This window comes from Drosophila guanche, unplaced genomic scaffold (assembly GCF_900245975.1).
Source record: "Drosophila guanche unplaced genomic scaffold, DGUA_6, whole genome shotgun sequence".
NCBI lineage: Eukaryota > Metazoa > Arthropoda > Insecta > Diptera > Drosophilidae > Drosophila > Drosophila guanche.
In genome coordinates, this window is record NW_022995745.1 from 8,258,763 (window position 1) to 8,284,303 (window position 25,541).

General features: G+C 49.3%; 6 protein-coding genes across 8 annotated transcripts; 2 read left to right on the forward strand and 4 right to left on the reverse strand.

Annotated features, from left to right (window-relative positions):
* Positions 1-1,588: 1,588 nt before the first annotated feature.
* On the reverse strand, positions 1,589-12,947 carry LOC117580700 (rho-associated protein kinase 2). Of its 3 annotated transcripts, none has more exons than XM_034267341.1 (11): positions 11,886-12,947; positions 11,784-11,821; positions 11,600-11,702; positions 8,324-8,469; positions 5,371-8,259; positions 5,033-5,307; positions 4,731-4,897; positions 4,465-4,658; positions 4,298-4,403; positions 4,011-4,235; positions 1,589-3,674 (listed from the first exon to the last, which is right to left on the reverse strand). In XM_034267341.1, exons 3-11 carry the CDS (start codon positions 11,620-11,622, stop codon positions 3,590-3,592), a joined length of 4,110 nt encoding a protein of 1,369 aa, XP_034123232.1. In that variant the 5' UTR covers positions 11,623-11,702; positions 11,784-11,821; positions 11,886-12,947; the 3' UTR covers positions 1,589-3,589. The 3 variants fall into 3 exon arrangements, with proteins under 3 accessions (XP_034123232.1, XP_034123231.1, XP_034123233.1); XM_034267340.1 differs by having other exon boundaries at positions 4,731-4,924; XM_034267342.1 differs by having other exon boundaries at positions 1,589-3,847; positions 4,731-4,924.
* Positions 12,948-13,022: 75 nt separating this feature from the next.
* Positions 13,023-13,871, forward strand: LOC117580916 (probable small nuclear ribonucleoprotein G). Its single transcript, XM_034267680.1, has 3 exons — positions 13,023-13,032; positions 13,418-13,596; positions 13,675-13,871. The coding sequence occupies exons 1-3, from the start codon at positions 13,023-13,025 to the stop codon at positions 13,723-13,725; spliced, it is 240 nt and encodes a 79-aa protein (XP_034123571.1). The 3' UTR covers positions 13,726-13,871.
* Positions 13,872-14,071: 200 nt separating this feature from the next.
* On the reverse strand, positions 14,072-15,140 carry LOC117581215 (40S ribosomal protein S19a). Its single transcript, XM_034268193.1, has 3 exons — positions 15,042-15,140; positions 14,676-14,746; positions 14,072-14,604 (listed from the first exon to the last, which is right to left on the reverse strand). The coding sequence occupies exons 2-3, from the start codon at positions 14,744-14,746 to the stop codon at positions 14,205-14,207; spliced, it is 471 nt and encodes a 156-aa protein (XP_034124084.1). The 5' UTR covers positions 15,042-15,140; the 3' UTR covers positions 14,072-14,204.
* A 123-nt stretch (positions 15,141-15,263) lies between these two features.
* LOC117581661 (CWF19-like protein 2 homolog) lies at positions 15,264-17,700 on the reverse strand. The gene is made up of 3 exons (XM_034269041.1): positions 16,299-17,700; positions 15,504-16,226; positions 15,264-15,437 (listed from the first exon to the last, which is right to left on the reverse strand). Exons 1-3 carry the CDS (start codon positions 17,607-17,609, stop codon positions 15,306-15,308), a joined length of 2,166 nt encoding a protein of 721 aa, XP_034124932.1. The 5' UTR covers positions 17,610-17,700; the 3' UTR covers positions 15,264-15,305.
* A 110-nt stretch (positions 17,701-17,810) lies between these two features.
* On the forward strand, positions 17,811-19,301 carry LOC117581662 (actin-related protein 10). The gene is made up of 3 exons (XM_034269042.1): positions 17,811-17,957; positions 18,033-18,185; positions 18,248-19,301. Exons 1-3 carry the CDS (start codon positions 17,887-17,889, stop codon positions 19,158-19,160), a joined length of 1,137 nt encoding a protein of 378 aa, XP_034124933.1. The 5' UTR covers positions 17,811-17,886; the 3' UTR covers positions 19,161-19,301.
* Positions 19,302-19,602: 301 nt separating this feature from the next.
* On the reverse strand, positions 19,603-25,183 carry LOC117581659 (exportin-5). The gene is made up of 2 exons (XM_034269040.1): positions 24,786-25,183; positions 19,603-24,633 (listed from the first exon to the last, which is right to left on the reverse strand). Exon 2 carries the CDS (start codon positions 24,611-24,613, stop codon positions 20,900-20,902), a length of 3,714 nt encoding a protein of 1,237 aa, XP_034124931.1. The 5' UTR covers positions 24,614-24,633; positions 24,786-25,183; the 3' UTR covers positions 19,603-20,899.
* Positions 25,184-25,541: the final 358 nt, after the last annotated feature.

A 25,541-nucleotide genomic window follows, 5' to 3' on the forward strand; every position in this document is an offset into this window, starting at 1 on the left:
TTTACCAGCCTGTTGGGGAGATAAAAGTCAGTCAGTCCTTGCAGATTTTATAATAAATGTTGAGCGATAGCATTAAGTTATCTATTGAATTGATGCAAATAATAGCCGCAATAATAACTCCAGTGAACCAAAGGTTGTTGCTCAAATCAATAAATAAAGCAGCCAAGGAACATATAGATATTTATATAGATGCCAAGAATAACTCCAGGATGGCACCAGAAAGCGATCCTTCACTGGGTTTTCAAGTTAACTGAGGCAGCTCATGACATGGCATGGCATGCATGGCGGATGCATTGATGATCATCGCCATGCCATGTGATGAAGATGTGGCGGCTGCGGCTGGGGACCCAGTATGCCGATGACACCAAATTAAAAGGCTGTAAAAACAGCAGAAGAAACACCAGAAATATTTATGCATATTTTGTGGGTTCGTCGGGGCCTTGGACTGATTAGGTGGATGGTGTGTATGCTGATGGTTTCGAGGTGTGCTGGCTGGTCAGGCTGCTGGCTGATAGGCGATGACGGTTTATGGGTGACAAAGCTAGGTGCTGCGATAATTAATCTTCCACACACTCAACACTCATGGACGGCTTGAACGTTTTTGCAGATGTTCTTCGGCCAGATGTGGCCACAAAAGTCAAAGGCAGAGTCGGAGTCGGAGTCGGAGTCAGTGGGAGGGCGTGGCCTGCCCTGGGATGTTTAGCGATGCTAATTAGTTGGCCTCAACGCCACTACACCTGGTGGGGCTACGGGGCCCCAACTTCGGCCCAACTGTGGCCGACTGGCTGACTGGCCAACTTACCTTGAACTACAAAATGTCAGCTGCCAAATAAAAGAGCACCACACAGAGAGAGACAGGCTACAGATACACAGATACACAGATACAGATGAACAGATTGGAGATACATTTTAATGATCTGATGGGTTGCTCGCTTGCCTGTAAAAGCCAGATAGAGCCGTCACAACATAAACAAGAAACTTGTTAAATTATGAATAAAATAAAACAAAACAAAAAATTTCCATTTGTCCGAGTCCGGGGACAACTGCTGGGCATCCGAATCTACATACTCGACGAGCACATCTGCCTCCGACTTCCATTAACAGCGACTCTAAGTCCATGGATAATGGCAGACGAAACCGAAACCGATTCCGAATCCGAAACATATGTAAACCGAAGTCATATGCAAATCCCAATGCTAATACAAAATCTGGTTCCATGGCAGGTATACAACATTTTTCGTGCAATTTCATTTCTCATTTAATCAGACTTTGTTCGAAACTTAATTCTATTTTTACATAACATATGTATATGTATGTACTATATGTTTGGATATACATAAAATATGAATTGAATGCATTTCCGCTCATTCGAAGTGTACCATTTAGGAATCTTCTTGTTTCAAGTTTAAGCTTCTATTTCTAAGCAGCCCCTAGTAGTAGGGGGAACAGTCTCTTCGTTTTGTACAGCTGCATCCGCTGCGTACCTATCAGACTTTTATAAGGATATGTGTGGGAGTTGCTGGATTGTGTTGAAGTAAATGCGAAAATCATAAAGAACAAAAATAAATACAAACATAAAGGGAAAATGTTGATTTTATACACATTATTACTTTATTTTGCTGGGTTTTGGGGCTGTGGTTTGGGAGCTTGGGCTTGGGGCGTTTGCAGTTCAATTTCTGAGGCATTTCTGCGGGGAAATGCAACTGCAGACGCGCCTTAAACTAAAGTCTAATATATATATTTAAACATAAACATAAACGTAATACGAATGGATCGCTCATCATGACAATAAAATAGTACAAGTAAAATACAATTTTTAAAATAAAAAAAGAAAGCAATGGCTCGACTTCATTTTTTCCGACTAAGAAATACAACTGAAAAGCATGGAGCAGTGGGTTCTGGGTCTCCCAACCCTCTGCATAACTTTGTTTTTTTTTTGGGCACTTTCCATTACTTTTAAATGCAATACGCTGCCGTCTCTCACTCTGTACACAAACTAAACAACAAACAAAAAAAAACACACACACACACACACACGCAACATACTAAGGCTACACGAATGGAACGTGCCAATGATCCCTAGAGGAATACATCAATTTGGAGTCTGTTTCATAGGGAAAAGCCCCATATCAAATGAGTGAGAGAGTGAGGAGAGAATGCTGAGTGTGAAGGCTGCGGCTGCAGCGCCATCGAACAGAAAATACAAATAAATAATTTGTTTGGCTTAACAACTAAAACATATTGGATATTTAATACTTAAGATGTAGCCTTTTAAACACACACACACACACGCAGACACACACAGAAAAAGTCTGTGTTTCGTTTCGTTTTCCTTTCTGTAAGCTTAGTTTCGTTTCGTTTCGTTTCGATTGATTCATGTCAAGCTCTATTAATATAAGATTATGTATCCCCATGTATGAGGGGCATAGGGGAAGTTGCATTTGCATTTGCTTTAAGTAACTGATCGATTGATTGTTTGTTCATCCTTCTGGGTATGCCTCCACACCTGATTCCTACAACTAACTAACTACCTGCTACGTATGCTCGTATCATCTACAGTAACTAGTGCTAGTGTAAATACGTTTTAAAATAGTGTTCTTTAAATGGAATACAAGTTAAAGCTTTGTAAAAAGGGCTCGAACTTAGCTTCATTGATTGTTTGATTGATGAATGGTTAATTAGGTTGCTTGATTGCTTTCGTTTGCTTTTGCTTTTGCTGTTGCTTTCGCTCTGCTCTGTTGCATGATCGATCTGACTTACAGGGATATGCTCTACGTGTACATATAATCTATATCTATATTGTATATTTTCCGTTCACAATGCTTTGCTTTTTTTTCTTTTTACAATATAAATCAGATTTGCAACACAACAGCAACAGAAGCTAAATAAATAATACAAAAAAAAAAAAACAAATAATAAGTTAAAATTGTTACAAGGCATCAAGTTGTAAAACAAGAGCTGCGACTGGTCCATAAGATTTGATCCTCACTTAACTAAGTATAGCTCTCTCCTGATTGTGGTATTGGCTGGCCATTGTGCTGCTGAGTGTGTAGGTTGCCACAGTAGAATAGCATTTCAGCATAGCATAGCATAGCATACAATATAGTATTTATATTTATACATATAGAATATATAGAATATATATGTATATGGTACAATCTAAATGACGTATGTATCTATGGTTCATGGTTTATGGTTCATCGTTGATCCGTTTGCCCGCTGACAAGTGGGTCGGTCTTCATCTTACACTCTTCTGTTCTTTTAGTTTTGTTTGCTTATTGGTTTTATGGGTTAAAGAAGCGTTAGATGAATGGCTCTTACATTACACAAAGTTTTAGTTTTAGTTTTAGTTTCACTTTAAATTTAGTTTCTGTTTCAACACGCGTGTTTTCTGTTTTCTGTTTTCTGTTTTCTGTCTTCTGTTTTAGCAAGTGTTCTGGATAGTGGTAGTGGTTAAGCGTTAATTTCAATTATTGTTTCAGTTTCTGCTTTCGGCTTTCTGTTTTGCTGTTTGCTGCTTTCTGTGTTATTGCGCTGCATTCTCTCTCTTTATTTATCTTTGTTTAGCTGCGTCGCTGTGTCCCTGGATTCATTTCAGCGATGAGTTGGCTGGTAGCGTGGCGGAGCGTTGCACATTCACAGCGTACGGCTTGTAGGAGGAGCGGGTCGATTGGCTGCCAATTGGTTGAAGCGATGTTTGGATGATGATGATGAGATGGACAGATGATGATAATGATGGTTAGCGAGCGAGAGACAGGATGATAATGATGGGGGGGGGAAGAGAGTAAAAGAGAGAAATACCATTCGATATTATTGAAACCAACGCTGAGGGAAAGACACTAAACACCTGGGGGTTGGGGTACGGTGATAAGTTAGTTGCTTAGATTAGTTTGGTTAGTATCGGTTCCTGCCTAGCCTGGCCTGATTCTAAAGGGGCAGAAGGCAGGCAACGACGTAACGGTGCAGGCTATCAGGGCCAACAGGCGGCTCTCGTCTCTCTCTCTCTTTACCTGGGCGATATCTTGCTGCCATCGGTGCTGTTGTTGTTCGATGAATTCGCCTTGTATCCACTCTTTTGGATACGCTTCAGCAGACGTGCCACCCACAGCGACTGCTCCTCGGGCGTGGAGGCCAGCAGCAGCATGTCGCGGGCACAGCGCGGATCATGATTCAGCTTGCAGGGCGCCAGCGGATCATGCTTATCCACATGCTCCTTGTGTATTTTGTTGCGGCATCTGCAAAGGAATAATAACAAATTAGAATTAAAGAATCAACCTAGTAGCTCAATTTACTATACCTCTTGCATTCGTAAGCCGCCGGCGGCTTGAACATGTGCCATAATGGCTTCGGGCACACCTCGCACGCTGTGGGCATGTGGTAGGTGATGTGCACAAATTCATGACCTAAAATGGAAGCAACAACAAAGGGTTTAGCTTCAGCCATGGTTCCAGATATGGAACTTACCCTTGTGGATGATGGTGCCGGGACGCTCCTCGTTGCTGTTGCCATGCAGCACGCTCACATCCAGCTGGCTCTGCTCGTCGGGACGATGGGATGCGCCCTCGCCGGCATACAGCAGCTGGAAGATGCGCGGAATCTCTTTGGCATCGGCGCGTATGACATCGCCCTGGGTGACGCTGCGCACGTGGTATACCTTGCTGCAAAATCGCAATCAAAGAACGAGCGTTAAATCTTAGATCTTAATTTTCATTTTGGAACTTGAAACTCACCTCAGATCGAGTATGAGAACAGCGTCCGTTGTGTTGTGCTTGTCTATGTCCGAGTTGTAGAAGATGATTTTGCGCGAAGAGACAATCACATATTGGCGCTTCCAGCCGTGGCCGCGGCGACGATTCTGCTTGTTGGGGACACTCAGCCAGCCCTCGAAGACCGAGTCCTGTGTGAGGGAGAGCAGAGAGGAGTGCTAGAGAAGCCCAAAAGCGCGTTCATGTGCAATTCGGAGTGTGTGTTTGTGTGAGTATGTGTTCTTGGCGGGATATAAAAGTGTGTGTGCGCGGATCTCGTGCCTCACCTGACTCTCCTCGGGATCGTTGTCGGCGGACGAGAGGGACGCCGTCTCGTTCAGCTTGCTCTGCAGATGCTCTATCTCGGTGGCCTTGCAGTCGATCTCCATGAACATCTTCTGCTTGATCTGCTGCTCTTCGGAGCACTGCTGCTGCAGGTCGTGGCACTTCAGCTGCAGCTTATTGAATTTGTCACGCTCCTGGGAGAGCTCCTGCTGCAGGCGGCGCATCTCCTTCTCCTTCTTGCGCAGCTCCGCCGTGGACCGCGCCTTGCTCTTTTGCTCTGTGGAAAAGAAGGGAAATTCGAATACTTTGGTGTCTTCATTCGCTTTGGAGGAACACTTACTCTGCAAGTCCGAGTCGCGGCGATGCATCACCTCGGCCAGCTTGTTGACGGCCACCTGCTTGAGCAGCACCTCGGTCTTGCACTTCTCGACCAGCTTGGATATCTCCTCGTCCTTGGTGACGCACAGTTGGCCCAGCTCGTCCTGCTGCTTCTTGTGCTGCTGGACGAGATCCTCGTACTCGTTGGCCTTCTGGCCGAGCTTCTTGTGCAGCTCTGCCTCCGCCTCCTTGAGGGTGGCGAGCGTCGCCTCCTTAGCATTGATCTCGTTGCGGTGCTTCATGATGAAGTCCTTCAGTTCCAGCTCCTTGATGGTCTTCTCCTTCTCGAGATCGGCCACCGTTTCCTCGGCTATTGAGCGGGCCAAAGCCTCAGAGTCGGCCCGAGCGACGGCCACTTGCACTTGGTGCTTGAGTGAGACGCGCTCCTCCTCCAAATCCTCGATCTTGGCCAGACGCTCGGCGCTCTCATCCCGATTCTCGCTTGCCTGCGTCTTGTAGAGCCGCGAGAAGCACAGCTCTGCATCGAGCTGCTCCTGCAGCTCCCGATTGTTGGCCAGTGCCTCGTGGTGGGTGGTCTTCAGCTGCGACAGATCCTCCTCGAAGCGCCGCTTGGCCTCGCGCTGGGCCGACAGCTCCTTCTGCAGCTGATTCTCGCGAGAGCGCAGATGCGCCACCTCCGAGCTGAGCAGACTGAGCTCCGAGAGCAGGGCGTTGCGCTTGCTGTGCTCCTGGTCCAGCTGCGACTGGAGAGCGGCCACCTTCTCCGACTCCTGGCGGCACTCACCCTCGAGCTTCTGCAGCCTCAACTGGATCTGGCGGTAGTCCACGGAGAGCATGTTCAGCTGGCGCTCCTTCTCGTGCCAGTTCTGGTCGGCCTTAATCCGGGCAGACTTCTCCTCGTTCAGCTTGGACTGCAGTGCCTTGACCTCCTGCAGATTGGCCTCCTCGCGTGAGACCAGCCGCGACTTTTCAGTCTCTTGATGGGCCTTCACCTCCTGCTGGTAGCGACCCTGGGCCGCCTTCAGCTCAAAATCGAGACTGGCATGGCTCTTCTCCAGCTCACTGATCCTCTCCACCAGGGCGCGGTTGTCCTCCTTGGCCTTCTGCTCTCGTACCGAGGTGCGCTCAATGTCATTGGTGAGGGTCTGCATCTTGTTCTCCGTCTCTTTCTGCAGCTCCTTCAGTTGGGAGCGCAGGTTCTTCTCCTGCACCACCTGCGCCTGCAGATCGGCATTCTCCTGGCCGAGCTCGTCCTTGTGCTTCTGCAGTGTCTCGATCATCTCGACCATGTCGCGCACCTTCTCCTGGTGCGTCTTCAGCGTGAAGCCGAGCTCTGCGTTCTGCTTCTTCAGCTTCTGCGTGTTCTCCGTTTCGCTCTTGAAGCTGTGCTCCATCTCCTGCAGCTGCTTCTCCAGGGTGACGACCTTCTCGCTGATGTTGAGGTCGCGTGTGCGCGTCTTCTGCTCGTTCTCCAGATTGCGCTGCGTCTCCACCAGCAGGGCCTCCGTCTTCTTGCGCAGCTCGATCTCCTGCTCCACCTTCTGCATGGCCACCTTGTAGTTGTTCTTGCGCTGCGCCAGATCCTTCTCGTACTCGGCCGCAATGCGCTGCAGTTCGACCTCACGCTTGCCGCTCAGCTCGATCTGGTGCCGCAGGCTAGTGTCCTGCTTCTCCAAGGCATCGGCCCGGCCGCGTTCCCGCTCGAGCAGCGCCTCGAGCCGCTTCAGCTCGTTGGAATTTGAGGTACGGTGGCGGTGGTTGTGCCCATGCCCATGGGCATGGTTATTGCTCGCATTGCTGTTCACAGAATTGGGCTCCTTGGCCTCGGCGTCGACAGTGTCGCTGGACAGGAGCTGGTAGTCGCCCGTGTAGGTGAAGCCGATGAAGGGCAGGTGATTGCCATCGAAGCCCTTGGGTACGGGGAACACCTCCTCGGGCTTCTCGTCCCTCTCGATGTCCTCGAAATTGCGCGTATCATCGTCGGAGGTTAGCTCCGGCACAACCGGCGGCACACTCTCCCGGATATTGTCAAAGGACCAGGTGTCGTTCCTGAAAAACGGATGCGCCTTGATGTCCTCGATGCCGTAGCGGCCTAGACGCTGCGTCCGATCTGTAAGGAATGCCCGGATGAGGGCCTTGGCCTGTTCGCTGATCTCCACCTCCTGGGGGAAGCTGAGCGAGTTCTTGTGGTCCATTATCTTGCCGTAGGTGCCCACCAGTGAGTCCGCGTAGAAGGGCGTCTCCCCGAAGAGCATCTCGTAGAGGAAAATGCCCACAGACCACCAGTCGCACTCGCGTCCATACTCATTGTCCACACCCTGCGACTGCAGCACCTCCGGACTGATGTAGTCCGGCGTGCCTACCGCATTGCTGGACACCACCTGCCCGTTGGCGCCCATGCGCATGCACGTGCCGAAATCGGCAAGCTTCAGGTGACCATAATTGTCCAGGAGCATGTTGTCCGGCTTTACGTCACGGTGCACAAATCCCATGTTGTGTATGGTGTCCAGGGCCAGCACCACCTCCATTGTGTAGAAGATGGCCCACTTTTCGGGTATATCGTAGTCCCCCATCAGCGAGACAATGTCACCGCCGGGCATAAAGTCCATCACCATGTACAGATACTTGGAATCCTGGAAGGCAAAGTGCAGTTGAACAATCCACTCGGAATTGGCATGCGCCATGATGTGACGCTCCTCCCAGAAGAAGGCCGAGTCCGGGCGTTTCATCATCTCAAATTTGGACAGACGCTTCATGGCGTACACCTGGCTGGAGGACTTGTGCCGCACCAGTTGCACCTCTCCAAAAGCGCCGGCGCCGATTAGCTTAATGAAGTCAAAGTCCTCGACATTCATGCGCAGCTGATTGATCCGCTGCGCCAGGGGTTTATCTGTAGATTATGGATGATATGCATAATTATATTGTACGCAGATTCTGTGGGTTTGTGGACTTACATTTGGATGCATACTGTTCGATGTTTTTCAGCCGCTTGAGGGTGTCGTGGTCGCAGTCGCTGACCAGCGCTGATACCGTATCCAGCAGGCAGTCTACATTGCAAATGCTGGTTGGATCGCGCATCTCGCGCTCGAGCGTGTTCGCTCTGTACACGAAAAAGAAAGAAAGAGAGAGAGAGAGAAAGGTTAACAGAGTTCTCAAATGCGGAATTTCGTGCACAGTGGTTCCCTGATTCAGAGCTTTAGAGCTGCACAATTCGTTTATTATTTCCGTTATTATAAGGTGTATATTATTAGCCATTGTAGTCCATTGGGCATAAGTAAACAAAGAAACACACAAAAAAAACAAAACTACAAATGTTCGGAAAGTGCGCATATTAGTCATAATTTGCAGCCTTCAACACCTCATCATCTCTCGCACATAGAGGAATCAAACAAAGAGAGGGACAGGACAGACAATTAGCGTTAGTGTGATTCAGAGAGAGCTACATACATACATGCACACATACATAGGTGGATCGGCTGGGTTTCTGGGAATGGTACCGTTATGACGAGCAACGAGCTGCAGCGCGACAGCGCAAATCGTAGACAAATGGGCGACAGTGACAGCGCATGTCAAGCAATCTGCATGGTGGCCAGCTGCACGCTTTATCATGCATACATACATATGTACATTATTTACATACATTGGTACGTACAATAATTAGATGTATTAAGTTTCATTCAGCGGAAGGAGACAGCGCGCAGCTCAGCGCGAATACGCACAACTTTGACAAATAGAACAAGGCAATGGAGAGCAGCGTGTGTACACAAGATGAATATGCATAAGTATTGGAGGGGGCAGCAGCAGCAGTGGAAGGAGGCCTTGACTTTATCGCGCAACTCTGTTGACTTTGATAAATTGTGGAAAGAATGCAAGCCATGCCGGAGAGTGCCTTCCACGATGATGGCGACGTCGACGTCTACGGCGACAGCGACGTTGATATGGCTTACTTTTGCGTTGCGTTGCGTCTGTCTGACAGACAACAACAGTGAGATTTTTCCCTTTTTCTTTAGCTTTCGTGCTGCGTTTGTGTTTTGAATGAATTCGAGAAAAGAAAAATCAGCGACCCAGCAGCAACAACAGTAGTAGTATCCAACCTGACCCCTCCCCTCCTTCAACAACATTCATTGACACATGCAGATTCACATACATTGTAAGTACATACATACACATGCAAGCATACATATGCATGTATGAAAATAAGAGATCAGCATTTGGCAAGGCTAGAAAGAAGACAAGAGGAAAGAGGGAGAGCAACTTGCTCCCAAGCTAAACTTAGCCATAAGGTAAGGTAAGTCCGTGCCGGATAGTGGCTTATTTGAGGAGCATAGCCAATATCAGTGCAGTGCTTTGTCTCTCTCTTTGTCGCTCCCGCCCTGAAAGGATGTCGGGTTATTATAGTTCATCCAGCCGGCCAGCCGGTCACACCCTTCAATTGAAATTCAATTAGCTGAAACTAAAGACAAATATTTGCAGCAATCCACAGCACAAGGCAGACTGCTCAGAGAGATGGGAATGGAGCATGGCGGTATGGAGGAGGCGGCCAAGACAGCCGAGCCGCTGTCGATGACAGTCGTCGGCGCTAAAATAAAAATTGATACTAAAAGGTGTTTGAATTGTTGTGATTTCATCATCGCCACTTACGGCATGACAGAAAAGTCAAAAACAAAAACACCAACAACAACAAACGCAAGCAACTTTGGGAAAGTGGAATTTTCAAAAAATGAAAACATAAAAAACGCTTTGCTGTTTTAGCCAAAGCGGCGAATGGCAGGCAACAAATACAACAACATTATTATTAACAACAAAAGCAACAATCATAATAATACATAATCACAACAACAACAACAATGGCAACGGCAACGACGACAACATTATCGTCACCTATAGACAATATAATTTTCAATTTAATTTATACGTCGTCTTCCCAAATAAGCTGGAAAGCATTTTACGTTTGAAACAAATTGAAAGCTTCAATCCTGGCTTCAGAGCTTTTGTCGGGGAAACGGATTGGGGGAACGAGAACGGTGATCGAACGGGATATGTGCTCGCTTGCGAGTAGAGAGAGAGTGGTGCGGGTGCGGGGGCGGGCGAATTGTATCGAATCTCTTTCACACAGAATTACTTTTTGCAATTAGTTTTTATAGAGGCTTTACGACCAAATGCGCACACTGCAATTGCCAATTGCCGTTTAGCGAATTTCTGCTTTTCTTCTTACGCAAATATAAATATGTATAAAACACACATACATTTATGTACGGTACATGTATACATACATTTATAAATTTTGTTGTTTTTGTGCACTTATTTGTACTTGGGGCCGAACCAGAGATAGCTTTTTGGGTAGGGGAATTGAGTGGATGGTGGAAAATGAGTAATAAAATTGAAGAATTTATATGCATCGCAGGCAGTCAGAAAGCTTCCGTGAAACAGTTACAGGAGGCCGGAGAGGGGGTAGGAGTGGAAGTGGAAATAGAGGTGGGTGTGGATATGGATGTAGATGTGGATGTGGAAGCGTGAGCGTGGAGAGCAAGAGCACAACATACCGTTCCAGCTCGCTCAAATGGAGTGCGGCCGGCATTCGCCATGGCCACATGCCCTCGCCCTCTGGGATTTTCAGCGAGGAGGTTCAGAGTGGAGTGAGGTCGGTCCTAGTCCTTGTCTTAATATTTGGCTTTGGACCAAACAACGATAAAAACGCACGCTTCACGCATCCGATGCAACGCAACGACTGCCCGTTGCCTGTGCAACAAAAGCAGCAGCAGCAGCAGCAGCAGCAGCCAGTGCTGGCTGGCTAGCTGGCCTGGCCCGCTTCGGTTCGGTTTGGTTACAAATTTTAATGCGAAAATGGCAAATTTATTATAAAGTCGCCCCCCGTTTTGTTCACTCGCTTGTCAATTTGATTGCCGCTCTGTCGCTGTCGCTGTCGCTTTGAACATGAGATTATGGAAGGTGTTTGCTGCCAGCGCGGTCGGTCGGTCAGTCTATTACTTTTTAGCCTATGTATTTTGTTGTTTTGCCATTGCAAACAAAGCTCAAAATTTGCTGCCTAACAAATCGAAAAAATCTATGGCTGCGGCTGCCATTCAGGTGACAATTAATTGAGTGTAGCGCAGTCGCTTTTGGGTCGCCATCTCATTCTCATCTCGTATCGTATCGTAATCGTAATCGTATCGCTGCTGGTAGCGCAACACAACGCGAAGTAAACATATCTCGTGCACATTCTCACTCACCGACGCCGCCTTTCCACGTCCATGGCTAGAACGTCCCAGTTGGATAGTTGCCGTCGTTATTGTGGTCACCACCAAGCGCAAGCATACAGCTACAGCTGTGCTCCTGCAAGTGAATTCGCATCAGATGCGGAATTAGTAATGCCAGTTGTTGTTTTGGATGGTTAATGGTTAGGGGATGTCTCACCTGTTGAGTCCCTGCCGACGAGCAGCTCTCGAAGCAGCCTGAAAACCCATAGGAAAGTTGCATTATTTTTGGTACTCTTTCACATTATAAATCGAATTTTACCTTCTTTAGGGTCTCTGACAATATCAGCAGGATCAGTATTTGAGTTGCGATTGGCTATGCTAGAGAGGTGGGGTGGGGGAGGGGCACGCGTCAGAGCTGCCGCTGCCGCTGTTGATCGTTGCTAACGATGAGGTCACGAGCGTCGCTTGCCGTTTGTTTGTTCACTGCTGTCAAACCACCAGATCCACTTGGGAATTGGGATTCGGTTTTGGGTTCTTTTGCTGGAGTACCGCCAACGCCACATACGGACGGCACACTGGCGGGGTCACCGCGAGCTCACGGCGTTCCCAGGTGCGTGACAGAGTGTGCAAACACTTGGCCCAGTTCGTTCGTTGGGCCCGTAAGTTAATAAATTAATTGTTGCTTCAGTTCAACAGGTGGGTTCAGGATCCAGCAGTAGTGTCCGTCAGTATCGATGGTGGGGTTTGTATGCTGCCGTTTGTGCTGCCTTGGATCCGCTTTGATTTGGCCTTGGTTCTCGGTTCGACGCACGGCACGGCTTGGCTTAATGCTGCGCGGCGCGATTCAGCATGCAACAGTTGCACGGGAACTGGCTTTGGCACGGGGCACGGGCACGGGCACTAGTGCTGGAGCTGGCACTGGGCACAGGAACAAGCACGACTCAGTCTTCTGGCCTGGGTCCGATTGATGGTAGCAACAGGCGAAAATCTCTGGAGCTTGCGCTTAAATGTTTTCGACTTTTATTTGTTGTACATTTTTACGATACCTTTTCACACAAACACTCACACTGGCGGGCGCGCGCTCAGACACACACGCGAAACACACACTGATATGTATACGTATAATAAATACAAACACACTTTTTTTCGTCGGAACGTCGAACGTAGCAAAAGCAAAGCAAATGCTACAACAACAATAACAAGGCACACGGTGAACACCGACGTGCGTCACTCGAAGGGAGACGGGGCGGCAAAAAGGCGCCTACTTTGGCCGCCAATTTTGTTATTTCACGACTTGACTGCGGCCAAATCAATCAATTATCGAAATTAATTTTAATTAGACGCTACGCGTTGCACTTCTTTCAATGTTAGGCCAAGTGTGACCGCGGTGTATGGACAAAATATACCGTCTGACCCTCGAAAATATACCGTAAATATACACATTCGCCGCCAAAATATGCCGAAAAGTATTTAAGATGCAGGCAACGGTCACCCTAGTTGACCGAATCGAACCAGTTCAATCGAACGTCGCAGTAGTCGGAACACGTATATCGATAGTGCAATTTTTGCATCGCCTTTCAATAAAATTCAAATCAGTACCATACAACCATTGAAAAATATGTACCATACGAACAAAGTTATTTAATTTAATTGACCTGAGAGGCATTCGTCTCCAGCGTGAACCGGAACCAGTTAAATCGAGCCAGCTCGATTACCCAAACGACGCAGCAGTGTATTTCGATTATTCGTTGTAAATTTTGTGTTCGGCCGCGCTCTGACATTATTAAGCAATCAAATTGTCGAAAGCCCATCCTCCAGCGCTGAAAAACTGTGTGTAAGTCCGAAATATAGCAAAATTTCAGTCTGCCCTCTTGCGGCTTAGGTACATAGACAAGCGGATTCAGCTAAAGCTAAATGCAGGACGCTCAGTCAGCTGCATACTGCGGGGCTTTGAACCGTTCATGAATGTGGTACTGGAAGAAGCCGTTGAGGTGTGCAAGGGCAACACGAAGAACACCATCGGAATGGCGGTAAGTTAGATAAATAGATTGGCCATATTCAGCTATAAACAATTACCCCTACAACAAGCAACATGTCTCTACTTTCAGGTAATTCGCGGCAACAGCATTGTCATGGTGGAAGCAGTGGAAAGGGTCTAACGACTGCCTTTTAGCTATTAGAAATAGTTTTATAATTTAACAACCATCATCCAGGGTTTATACCTTTTGTGAAGCTACAAAACTCTTAAATAAATGTAAAAAAAACACAAGTGTGAACACATACTTGAATGATGAAATTATATCGGTGGTATTGAATATTTGAAAGCCTGCGTCCCTCTCCTGACAGCTTACACCCGACAAAACTTAACTGAACATCTACACTCCACTCTGTTCTAGCTTCATAGACTTGGGGACTTGCGGTTCTTGCATTCCAGCACAGAACTTTTCATCTAGCGCTCAGGCCCATCGATTATTTGGTAAAAACAATAAGTAGCACACATTGGTATCGTATTATCGCTTGTTATGGTTTCATTTTAATCCTCCCATTTCTGAGAACGCGCCTCAAACGAGAAACGCTTAAATTATAAGCTTAAAAAGGTTTTAGACTTCGCTTAGATGGGCGATCCAGCGGTCCGAGTTTACTTGGAAATGACAAGGGGACCCGTTAGCTTGGCGGCATCACGCTGCTTGGCCACAATCTGGTTTGCAATGCGGTCCAAATCACGCTGTCCGATGGAGCTGAGCTTGCGGCCACCCTCTGGGTGCTTCTCGACCAGGCGGGCGTGCTCGAGGGCCTGGAGAGCCTTGCGGGCAGCACCGTCAGCGGCACGGCAGAAATGCGAGGGGTGGACACCGTTGCGCTTGCGACCACCATAGATCTTGGTGATGGAGCCAACACCAGCGGGACTGCGGTGATACAGATGACGCAGAATAGAGGCGCAACGCACATAGAACCAGTCGGGATCGTAAGGGGCCAGCTCCTTAAATTTGGCCGTCTTGATGATGTCCATCTGGTCGGGCACCTTCAATTTGCCAGTCCTGCAATAGACCAAACACAAACAAAACAATTGTGAGGTTATGTGTTGCAAGAGATTGATGTGCGTACTCACTTCTTGAGGAAGACGGCAACCGCCTTGGTAACGGCATGCTGGTCAATATCCTTCACTGTGACACCTGGCATCTGAAATTCAAGTGGAAAACGAACAATTAGAAGCGTCGCGGAAAACACGTTGCCGTCAATCGGTCGTGAGGCACAACGCACACGCACACACAGAGCCACTCAAGCAAGCACAACAAAAACTGCGAATCCACGCTGATTTGCTACAATTGAGTGTTTCGTAGAAATGCCATCGACTCTCGGCCATTTGGCTTGTACTTTCATTCACCACCCAGATAGGGCGCACATTTTCGTTTAATTTCTTGCATTTGTAACATAAAAAAAAATTAGTTCCACCAAAAAGAAACTCGAGCACAACCTTTCTTGTTAAAGTCAACCGGAAAAAAGAACAAGACGCGTGAAGTTGGCTGCAGTGGACAGCGGGTCTATCGATAAAATATACTGCATGACCCTTAAAAATATACCTATGAAATGGCGGGGTGGCAACCCGGTGGACCACCAGTGCTGGTAACCACCACAATAGTGTTGACGTTACGCTATCGAAATATCGATTCTGTCAATTCATTTAAACATTTTAATTTATTCATGAAAGGAGCGCTAAGCTAAATGTTTGCCTGCTAGCTCAAGCCTCTTCGGTACAATCGAATTTTTTCCAGTTTTCGGCAAACGACTTGACTTTTACAATGGACTGTTGCTCCTTTCGCGGCTTTCGCCAAGCACTTGGATTCAGCTCCAGCATTCCGCCAATAATTTCCTGCAAATAAAATATGGATAGTCAGTCGAGTACTTGGTACATGAGAGCCAAGGGTAGCCAGCTAACCTGTGCAAAATTGGCTGGGAAACGATCCTCATCTTCGATGACATGGGCAAAGCCCGAGTCCATGCCAAAGTGCACCCAGACGTATGGGAGGCCTTTGGGTATAACGGCCCTCAGCGATTTGTGGCGCAGCGAAACGAGCTGCTTGTTGATGCACCACTCCTGCTCGGACTCCTCGATGGCCTTCTTGAAGTAGAAGGGCGCCATCTCGCCCTGGCTGTCGGGTATGGGTATGCAATGGACACTGACATGCGGTCGCCTATGCAGCTTGTTGGCAATCTCATAGAATATCACATCCTTGCGCTGGGCAGAAAACATGCGGGTAAGAGCCTTTCGGAAATCGTTCAGCTCCTCCCAGCCATCCTCGTCCAGCTGCGTGGTGCAGGACACGTGCTGCAGAGTGGTCAGAATACAGTGGCCATTCTGCAGGCCCACATGCCAGGGCAGGCTGAGGTAGATCATCTTGCCCATCGACACCATCAGCTGCTTCTCCAGCTTGGGCGAGTCAAAGCAGCGTTCGCAATTAGCGAGGCTGGTCTCCAGCCTATTCGCCTCCCGAATGGCACCCTGCAGCTCCCGCTTCTCAGCATCTGCCTCGCTGATATTCTTTCGAACCTTGTCCGCAAATATGTCCTCCAGATCATCGTTGGGGTTCTTGTGCTTGGACACAATGTCCGCGTACTGCAGGTTCGATTCAGCGGCCGTGGCATGCTTCTCGCGCTCAAACTGAAACAGAAAGCGGAACAGGAGTAGAGAGGATTCTCCCGCTTGGTTGCCAGTGTACACTTTGAATCTTACCATCTGCTTGATGTCGTAGCGATCGTCGTCTGCAAAGTATCTCACCCGTTGGCCATCGACATGGGTGTCGACCTTCTTGTTGCTGCGCTTCTGACCCCTGCGGGCGCCGTACAGCGAGTTGGGGTCCGTCGTGCCTGTCGCGGCCTGCACCAGGGGACGCACATTGCCGCATTGATCGGTTTTGGTGAGCAGCACATGTTCCTGGGATCTCTTTGGCTTGGCAGCTGTCTTCGCGGGCATGTTCCCAGTGGCCAGGAAATCGGCGCGCACCTTGCGTGCTTCGGCCAACTGTTGGTTGAGCTCAGCTGCCCGCTCCGCATTCCCCATGATTTCTGCTTTGATGGCTTTGCCGGCCAATTCATTGATTTGCTCATCCGTTAGGCAGGCAGGCTGGGCAGATTGGTGGGCAGCCTTGTCCGCCGTATCTTCATCAGATGATTCACTTTCTGACGCAGATTTACTCCTTCTCGGCGCAGAGGGGCTATAGGAGTGCGTCTTGGCTGAAGGCTTCTGCCAGCCTCTTGTCGAGGTGCTCTGCTGAGTGGAGCTGTAAGAATGCGGCTCTGTCTCGCGATCATCGTCGTCCTGTGGCCTCTGGAAGCCGGGCAGGCCTGTGCCATTGCTCTTCCAGTAGGGATTCAGCTCGCGTCCGCTCTTGGCCGGATCGTAGGCATCGATCTGCTGCAGCTTGTCGTTAGGTTTGGTTGGCTCCTTGCGTGTTCTGGAGAAGGTTTTCAGCAGGAGGTCGTCACTGGTCATCCAAGTGTCGCGCACCACTGGTGCATCCTCAGCTTTGTCCTTGGCCTTATCCTTATCCTTAGACACAACTGGAGCGCGTTCCACCCACTCGTCTTCGCTGTGGTTCCCTTTTTTGTGGCTCCTTTTGGACTTCTTCGTCTTCTTGCGTGTCCTGCGTTGCTTCTCATCTTCACTGGATGAGGACGAAGACGACGACGACGAGGAGGAACTAGAGCTATCACTGTCACTGTCGCTATCGCTGTCACTGCTGCTCTGAGCCTTTCTGCTCTTCTTCCTTGATGATTTCTTTAATTTCGAGGACTTTGATTTTTGCTTCACCTTCTTCTTTTTCTTGGCCTTTTTCGATGAGCCACTTGGGGGCTTCTCCAGTTTCTTGGCCACGGCTGGAAGCATCCAATCGCTCTCACCCCGCAATTCCCTTTGAAGCTCCTTTTTCTTGATAAGGCCGGCTCTCTCCTTGGCCTGTTCCAGCATCTCGGCGCGGGCTTCCCTTATCTGCTGGCGAGCCCTCTCCTTGTCGCTCCCACTTTCAAATTGTATGTAGTTGCTCATTGCGTTTAATTGTTTATGTTTCTCAAAAAAACGAAACTTTGTTTTTTTGCTAACCAAAATGTTGATATTGTTTGGTGTTGGTAAATGGTAATTGCCAAATCAGATGTTTGCTGGAGGAATTTCACTCTTTTCCGAGGTGTTTTACGGTATATTTCGGTATATTTAAGAGGCTCGGGCGGTATATTTTATCGGCACATCCGCGGTCACACTGTGTAACAAAACCCAATCCCAATTTAAATTCAAATAGCCTTAAAATCGAAATAATAAGCTTCTCAGGATGCCCATCTACGAGAGTGTCATGCAGGAGAAGCCACCAATCGTCTTGGACATTGGGAATGCGTATACAAAGTGAGTAACACTCAATATGATGGAGAAACTGTTGTGGATGATATCATCATTGGGGTGTCTCGTCTGTTTTTGAAGGCTGGGCTTTGCTGGGGAGGCGTATCCACGGAAAATCATGCCCACGGAGGTTGTGCTGACAACGACAGGGAACACGAAGCGGCTGTTTGACTATGAACAGAAGGATGAGCTGTACGACCAAATTATTGACTTTTTGCAGACGATATTCTTCAAGTAAAACATATCGAAATTTTGCATTGAGGCAGAGGCTGAGCTGACCATTTGTTGCTTTCCAGGCACCTGTTGGTCAGTCCCAAGGAGCGAAAGTTTGTGGTGGTGGAGAACATCTTTGGTCGGACAGTGATCAGGGAGACCTTGGCGCGGGCACTCTTTGTCCACTTCGATGTCTCGTCGGTGCTGTTTGTGCCGGCTCATCTGATAGCGCTGTCCACGCTGGCAGTGGCCACAGCCGTGGTCGTGGACATCGGCTACAGCGAGACGAGCATCATGCCCGTCTTTAGTGGAGTCCAAATCATGTCTGCCTTCAAGGACCAAAGCTATGGAGGCAGCGCCATACATGCGGAAATCAAACGGCAGCTGTTGGAGACGGGCGTCAAGGAGTCTCTGCTCACAGAGAGCGTTCTGGAGGACATCAAAGTGCGAACATGCTTTGTGACCACCATGGATCGGGCACATTCTCGCTCCAGGGGCGACGAAAATCAGCCAAAGCCTCCGCCCAGCGTGGACTACATCATCTGTGATAATGATACGATGGTCGAGGTGCCCGGCCTCCTTCGGGAGACCGTCTACGAGATAATGTTCGAGCCGAACAACGAGCGCGACAGCCTGCCGCATCTCATACTGCGCTCCATTCTGAACTGCACCCTGGACGTGCGGAAGCCCCTGGTCGAAAGCGTTTTCCTCATCGGCGGCGGCTCCATGGTCCAGGGCTTGCTGCCACGACTCCAGCAGGAGCTGCAGCACCTCCTTACCAACGATCCGTACTACGCCGAGCGCTTCCACGGTGAGCTGCAGTTCAAGTTCTTCAATTCCATTGGCAAGCAGAACTTCACCGCCTGGCTGGGTGGCGCCCTGTGCGGCGCCACAGATCTCATCCAAACACGATCCCTGTCCAAGGAGACGTACCTGAAGAACGAGCACGTCCCCGACTGGAGCAATCTCTGCGACAATCGGCATGCGGGCTCATAAAGAGCGTGTGAGGGAGAGCCAGCGAGAAATTGTTTTTAAATTATTATCAGAAAATGTATTTTTTGTAGCTTGATCTGTATTATGTGTAATGCTTAAGTAATGCAAGAGATTCGATTATATAATGCAAACCATATAAACATGCGGACTTTGAATGTCCTTAAAGGCTCCGAATAAAATCTCACGAAGAAAGACAAAAGGACCGAGATCTATCGGGAGAAAAACAAAACGAGGAAGGGGATACCCTTCGACATATTAAGTTCGATTTTTAAAATATTTCTGCTGCTCCTTTCTTCCATTAAAGCTTTGTCTCGCATCTCGTTACAGACTGAATACTTCATAAGTGAGATGGGAGTAATGTAACGCCTTAGCCTTGGCAATCTGATCTGACCCAGTTTCAGGAATGGGTTGGGTGTTATCCCCTGAATAAAGTTTGTGGTTCTCCTTTCGAATTTGTAAATTTATTTCAAATTTATTACCTCATTTCGATTTGGTTTTCTTCTTCGGGGATGTGGATGATGGTTTTGGGGATGGGAATGCGGTCTTCGCACTTCATTTAGTTTCAAATATAATATATATAAAATTCCTGCGAATAATATATAAGCTACACTCAACTGTGCTGTGTGTGGGGTTGTGTGTGTGGTGTGTGGGTTTCTTTCTGTTCATATACATTTTGATATATTATATTATATAATAATAATTCTTAATCGTTGCCTATCAACTAAGCCTAAGCGTAATTTCATAAGTATTCCTTTCATAAGTAGTACAATATATATATATATATATATATATATAAACCACAATGTATGTACGATGCACTTATTGAAATTTAGATAACTCTATTATACAAAGTGGAACCTGTGGGCTGTGTTAGGGGGGAAGGGGAGGGAGCACATGGGAAAGCACAATTCATCATTTTTCATTATCTTTTGCCTATATATAAAAAGTGTTCATGTGTATTAGTGTGGGTGTTTGTGTGTGAGGCACAGGCGGATTAAAAGCCCGGCTTAATGGCTGTCTCATGTCTCATGCCTCTTCTGTACGTAAGCGTTTTATCGAGTATTGGCTTTATGGTTGGTATTATCGATCCCACTCGACTCCCTCTCTCTCTCTCTCTCTCTCTCTTCTCTTTGTGCAGTAGGCAAATTTAACAAATTCCGAATAATAAATAACAAGGCAGTGGACAAGTCCCTTCTTCACTGCATGGATATAAAATAATAATAAGATTTAGGAGCGATGGCTTGGGCGTGGCGCATGGGCGAGGGAGGAGGACCTAACTAAACTAATTTTACTGGATAATTAATATAATAAATAATTTAGAGTTAAAATTTCTTCATTCTTTGCTTGTTTTAAGACTGACCTGGGACTGGGCTGGGCTATGGCTCTGGGTCTCTGGGAATGCGCCGCCATCTGTTTCACGCGCGCTTCATCCTCTCCGGGGACGGAGAGCAACAGCGGCTCCATCTTCTTAGCTAGTTAACTATTACTTTAAGTTCAGTCGTCGCTAGTTTGGCAGCCGAGGTGACCGTGGCAATGCCCGTCGTGCCCGTGCCAGTGTCCGTGCCCGTTCCCGAGTCAGCAACTGGGACTGGAACTGGAACTGGAACTTCAACCAGAACTGGACCCGCCACGGCTGAGGCGTTTGTGGTGGTGGTGGTGTTGGTTCGCTTGGTGACCGCTGCTGGCTTGGCTGCTGCTCCTCCGCCGCGGGGCCTTCGTCTCCTCCTCCTCGGCGGCCCCTGTCACTTGTCCGAACCAAAGAGCTTGGTCAGATTGGCGTTTTGATTGCTATCCATGATGTTGTGGCTCGTGGTGCCCGTGCCCGTGCCCGTGGACTTGAGTTTGTGCGGCTGCATTGGTGGCAGATTGGCAATCTGCACCTCATGGCGGAATAATTGGTTCACACTGCGCCCCACCAGCTGGGCGGTCAGCTTCTTGAATATATCCTTTTTGGCGCGATCGACCTTGTTCCCCTTGACGGGGGCCACGGCGGTTTTCTCATCGAACTTCTGAATGTCCGCCGCATTCACGCTGGGAATGTGTTGTAGCACCTCGCTGAGTATCGGGAATTTGGGGCGCAACAGCTCGTAGAATTGCACACCCAATGTGATCAGGCCGGACTGGTTTGCCTCGTGCTGTCCATGCACCTGCATGCCCTGTAGCACGGCCGTGAACGCGCACACCGCCTTGTCCTCGTCCATCAGATGTTCGGCGGCCAGGAAGCGCATCACTGGCGCCGCTATGTTGACGGCCTTCATGTTCACCATGCCGTCGTTCCAGGCGATCGCCTTCAGTAGGGTCATCAGGATGTAGTTGCCGATGAAGTCGTTGCGCAGCAACTTGCCCCCCAAATCGCTGATGATGTCCGAGAGTAGGGCCGACTGTGAGGCCCGCGACTGGGGGACACTGTCCATCGAGTGCTCCTCGTTCTCCATGGCCACAACATTGGCGGTGCCGCCGCCCGAGGCCGCATGGTCGGACCCAATCTGGCCACCCACCAGCGCTATCTTCAGAACGTCGAGATACTCACGCGTCAGTGTGCGATTCAGCTGATCCTCGAGCACTTCCTGGGTATCGTTGACCTCGCCCGTCAGCTGGCCGCTCTCGTACAGCGATGATATGTAGAGCCAGCGTCTGGTGAGGCGTTCGCACATCAGCGGCGTCAGATGAGCGAACAGCGGCACCAGCACATCGTCGTAGAAGATGGGCGGGCAGGAGTAGACGAAGGGCTTGAAGAACACACGGATGATGGGACGCATGCGGTAGTCCGGAATGATGTCCATGCAGCTAAAGACATTCGTGATGATCGCACTCGCCATGCCATTCAATTGGTAGAGATCGCGCCCCAGCGATGGTCCCGCGGAGCCCATCAGATGGTAGCATCCCTCCGTGACCAGCATCATGAATGTTTGCATCTTCTCGAAGGCGGTCGGCTCCCGCTTGATGGTGGTGTCTAGGGGATCGGCTGGCAGCGCACAGATGCCCATTAGCAGCTTCTTCTCGTGCTCTAGCATGCCGTGGATGTTGCGATAGCCCTCGGAGAGGGCGGCCAATGCCTCGGGGGTGAACATCTCGTTGAGGACACGCATCAGGTTGAGGACGTGGGAGAGCACCGGCACCACATGCTTCGTGGCCGGGTTACGGCAAATGGGATTGCCCACCTCGGTGCAGGCGATCACAAAGCCACCGCGCTGCGCACGATCCGGATCGTCGGGCCATGTACATCGCTTGACCACGCCCAGGACCACATGGAGGGCGTCGATGATGCGCGACCGATTCGGAACCGCCGGATCGCTGTCAATGGCAAACACGGGCGGCTTGTCCAGGCCGACGAAGCGCATGAAATGCAGCGCCGACTTGAAGGCATCCTCAAAGGAGAGCCACTCGGAGCGCTTCTCCAGGACAATGTGCTCAATAAACGCCGTCTGGCGTTCGTAGTCGCAAAAGTGATTGGAGATGAGAATGAGGGCCTCCTGCAGGGTGGTGCGCATCACGCGGCACAGCTGGTGCCGGTTGGGCTCCTTCAGCAGAACCTGCACATGATTGTTGATCTGGTCGAAGACGGGCAGCAGCAGCAGCGGGTATTTGTGGGCCAGCTTGACCAGCAGAGAGGCGGCATGGCGGCGCAGGTTCTTGGCCGCTTTGACCTGCACCTTTTCCAGCTCGTTCGGTGGCTTCAGGACGAGGGCGCGAAAGATCTTGTCGAGGACGCGGGGCAGCAGGGTGACACCGTTCATGGCCACACAGTTGTTGGAGGTTATCTGGCACGAGGACATGCTGAGAAAGACGAACAGGGCCGATATGCAGGAGAGCAGAATCGAGTAGATCAACGGATTTGTGGTCTCCAGCTTCAGGCAGTCCTCCAGCAGACGCAGACCGGCCGGCACCGAGGGACGCTCCGAGACGAGCAAAATGCGGCTCAGCACACCATCCAGCACGCTTACGAGGGCATCCCACTCGAGGTAGACAGGATCCAGCACGCTGCACGACATCCCAGCGCTCTCGGCAACGGCATTGCGGAGGCGCGACTGCAGCCACTGCTCACAGAATCCGTAGGTGACCAGGGGCTGGACGAGGGTGGCCAGGCGAAAGATCTCCAGGAAGTCGGTGCGGCAGCGGAAGAAGTACAGCGTGAACTCCTCCTCGCTGTCGTAGTCCATGCGGATGTACGACTCCGTTGTGAGGCTTGTGGGCGAGCTGGCCGGTGGATACGGCAGCTTCACAATCCGCGGCGCAATCGTGTGAATCAGTTTGGGAATGTAGTTGATCATGGCAAAGTCCTTCGAGCAGAGCTCGTGCTTCAGCAAAAGCTGCCAGATCTGTGCGGCCCCATGGGCAACGCTCAGCGATGGGTGCTGCACCAGCAGCAGCAGGCACTCGAGCATTATCTCCAAGTGCACGGGCCGCTGTGTCGAATCGTCCTTGCCCCACAGCGCCACCAGCTGCTGGTTCATGCCATTGAGCACCGCCAGCAGCTTCTTGAGGAACAAGTGCTGGTGCTCGATGGCCAGCGAGGAGCTGGTGTCGGCCGGTATCTGGCTGGATGAGAATATGTAGCGTAGCGGCTCCTCGTTGTACAGCTGCATCAGGGGCTTACGCTCCTTGGCCTGGCCCTTGCGATTGGTGATTTGGGCGAGGCATTCGGCCGCATTGCTCTGGAATGCTTTGTCGTTGAGTAGAATGCAAAGAAAATGCATGAGTTTGCCGTTGTTGGACATCACGTGCTGGATGCTGACCCATTCCACAAAGCCGCTCAATGTAAGGAGCACCATCTCGACGACACGGCTGTGGGCATTCGCCTTGAGGAAGTTGCCCAGACGCGTGGTTTCGCGAAACGCCGTCACATGCTGCTCCACGAGGCGCAAAAAGAACTCAAAGATGTCGTTCATGTTGTTGTTGAGCGCCTGATACATGTCTTTGCGGCGCTGATTCGACTCGATGGTCTGCAGCAGGGCCACATCCTCGACCAGACGCAGAAAGACCATCAGCACCAGTTCCGTCTGGGCCTCGCCATTGGTGCAGGCGGCGCTAAGCTCGGGCAGCAGGTCGGACCACTGCTGCGGCCACTCGCGCTTTATCATCTCGACAATGATCTTGGACAGGGCGTTCTTCAGGGGCAACAGCGATCGATCCTCGGCGGGGCCCACACCGATGTTCAGCATCTTAATGGCATTGTCCTTGATGTAGACCTTCTCCTCGTGCGTGATGCTGTTCCATTTGTATTTGATTGTGTACTCGATCAGTTGCAGACCAAAGTGACGCACCTGCTGATTGAACTGGGGCGAGCCGGCCAGAAGCAGGCCCACCTGCGCACAGAGCGGGGACTCCTCCTTAAATCGCTCGCATGCCATGTAGGCCTCCAGGCGAGAGTTCTGCTGCGTCATCGGATGCATTATCACCTCCACAGCCTTGGCCAGTTCGGCAGCCAAGGCCTCGGTGTCTGCCTGGTGTGCCATCGCTAGCTGTAGCTGCCTCTCTGCAAATGGAAGTGGAAGCGAAAGAAAGCGAAAGGGGAATTTAGTTTTTGCACTCTCCGCTCCACATAGCATGTGATTGCAGATGGTTTGTGATGCCTCCGCCTGGCTGTGGCTTGACTCGACTTTAAATTCAATTGGCACCTCGACTTACCTCTGTTGGCCCCTGCCCTCTGCTCGATATTAGTTTCTGCACCGTTCCTTTAATTTTAGGGCGAAGAGTCTGCCACTGCTGTTTTTCCTTCCTCTTTGTTGTCTCTTCGTCGGTTCGTTCTTCGTTCTCGTTTTCGCTACTTTTTCTTGCCAATGCGGTGCGATTAGAAGTGTTTGTTGTTGTTGGCCTCGCGCCGTGGCCTGTAGCTGTCGCCTTCGCTTCGTTTCGTTTCACTTGGGGTGCAGGTAATTTTGGAAAGGATATGAAGTTGGGATCGCCCGTGTGCGCCAGTAAAAACCGTGTTGAATGGCAAGTGTTTCACATTTGAATTTATATATATATGTCTATATAGCCCACCCAAATGGCTTTTCCGGCTAGGTTCGGGTCGGTTTAGGGTTGTCAAAAATATATCATAATATCAGTGTATCGATATTTTTCACTATAAAAATATATTTATATTGTGATATTAGTTTTGCCAAAATATCAATATTTTATGTTTGGTAACTATCCACAGGATCTAAATAAATAAATAGGGTATATTGTATTTGTGGTTTGGTCCCAATTACCACGAAAGCAAACGGAAAATACCTCCGCAAAAGAATTTGTTCTCAGAGTTATAAACATATGTAAGGTTTCTGTTTTCTTTATAAGGAACTATTTATTTTAGCAAGTATATTCAAGCAAAAGAATATCAAATATATCGATATTTTTGCAGTTGTATATTTGAACTTTTGTATGGTTGCAATTTTGTATGCA

Bases quoted from the DNA above. Each gene is read 5' to 3' on its own strand.
- LOC117581215 (XM_034268193.1), bottom strand. From the start codon at position 14,746: ATGCCAGGTGTCACAGTGAAGGATATTGACCAGCATGCCGTTACCAAG. The intron at 14,605-14,675 runs GTGAGTACGCAC...GGTCTATTGCAG, and splicing joins GTTGCCGTCTTCCTCAAGAA to GACTGGCAAATTGAAGGTGC.
- LOC117580916 (XM_034267680.1), top strand. The intron at 13,597-13,674 runs GTAAGTTAGATA...CTCTACTTTCAG, and splicing joins AGAACACCATCGGAATGGCG to GTAATTCGCGGCAACAGCAT.
- LOC117581662 (XM_034269042.1), top strand. From the start codon at position 17,887: ATGCCCATCTACGAGAGTGTCATGCAGGAGAAGCCACCAATCGTCTTG. The intron at 17,958-18,032 runs GTGAGTAACACT...CTGTTTTTGAAG, and splicing joins ATTGGGAATGCGTATACAAA to GCTGGGCTTTGCTGGGGAGG. The intron at 18,186-18,247 runs GTAAAACATATC...GTTGCTTTCCAG, and splicing joins TTGCAGACGATATTCTTCAA to GCACCTGTTGGTCAGTCCCA.
- LOC117581661 (XM_034269041.1), bottom strand. From the start codon at position 17,609: ATGAGCAACTACATACAATTTGAAAGTGGGAGCGACAAGGAGAGGGCT. The intron at 16,227-16,298 runs GTAAGATTCAAA...TTTCTGTTTCAG, and splicing joins GCTACGACATCAAGCAGATG to TTTGAGCGCGAGAAGCATGC. The intron at 15,438-15,503 runs GTTAGCTGGCTA...TTTTATTTGCAG, and splicing joins TCCCAGCCAATTTTGCACAG to GAAATTATTGGCGGAATGCT.
- LOC117580700 (XM_034267340.1), bottom strand. From the start codon at position 11,622: ATGGACGTGGAAAGGCGGCGTCG. The intron at 5,308-5,370 runs GTAAGTGTTCCT...TCTTTTCCACAG, and splicing joins CCGCGACTCGGACTTGCAGA to AGCAAAAGAGCAAGGCGCGG. The intron at 3,675-4,010 runs GTAAAGAGAGAG...ACCAATTGGCAG, and splicing joins GGCAGCAAGATATCGCCCAG to CCAATCGACCCGCTCCTCCT.
- LOC117581659 (XM_034269040.1), bottom strand. From the start codon at position 24,613: ATGGCACACCAGGCAGACACCGAGGCCTTGGCTGCCGAACTGGCCAAG.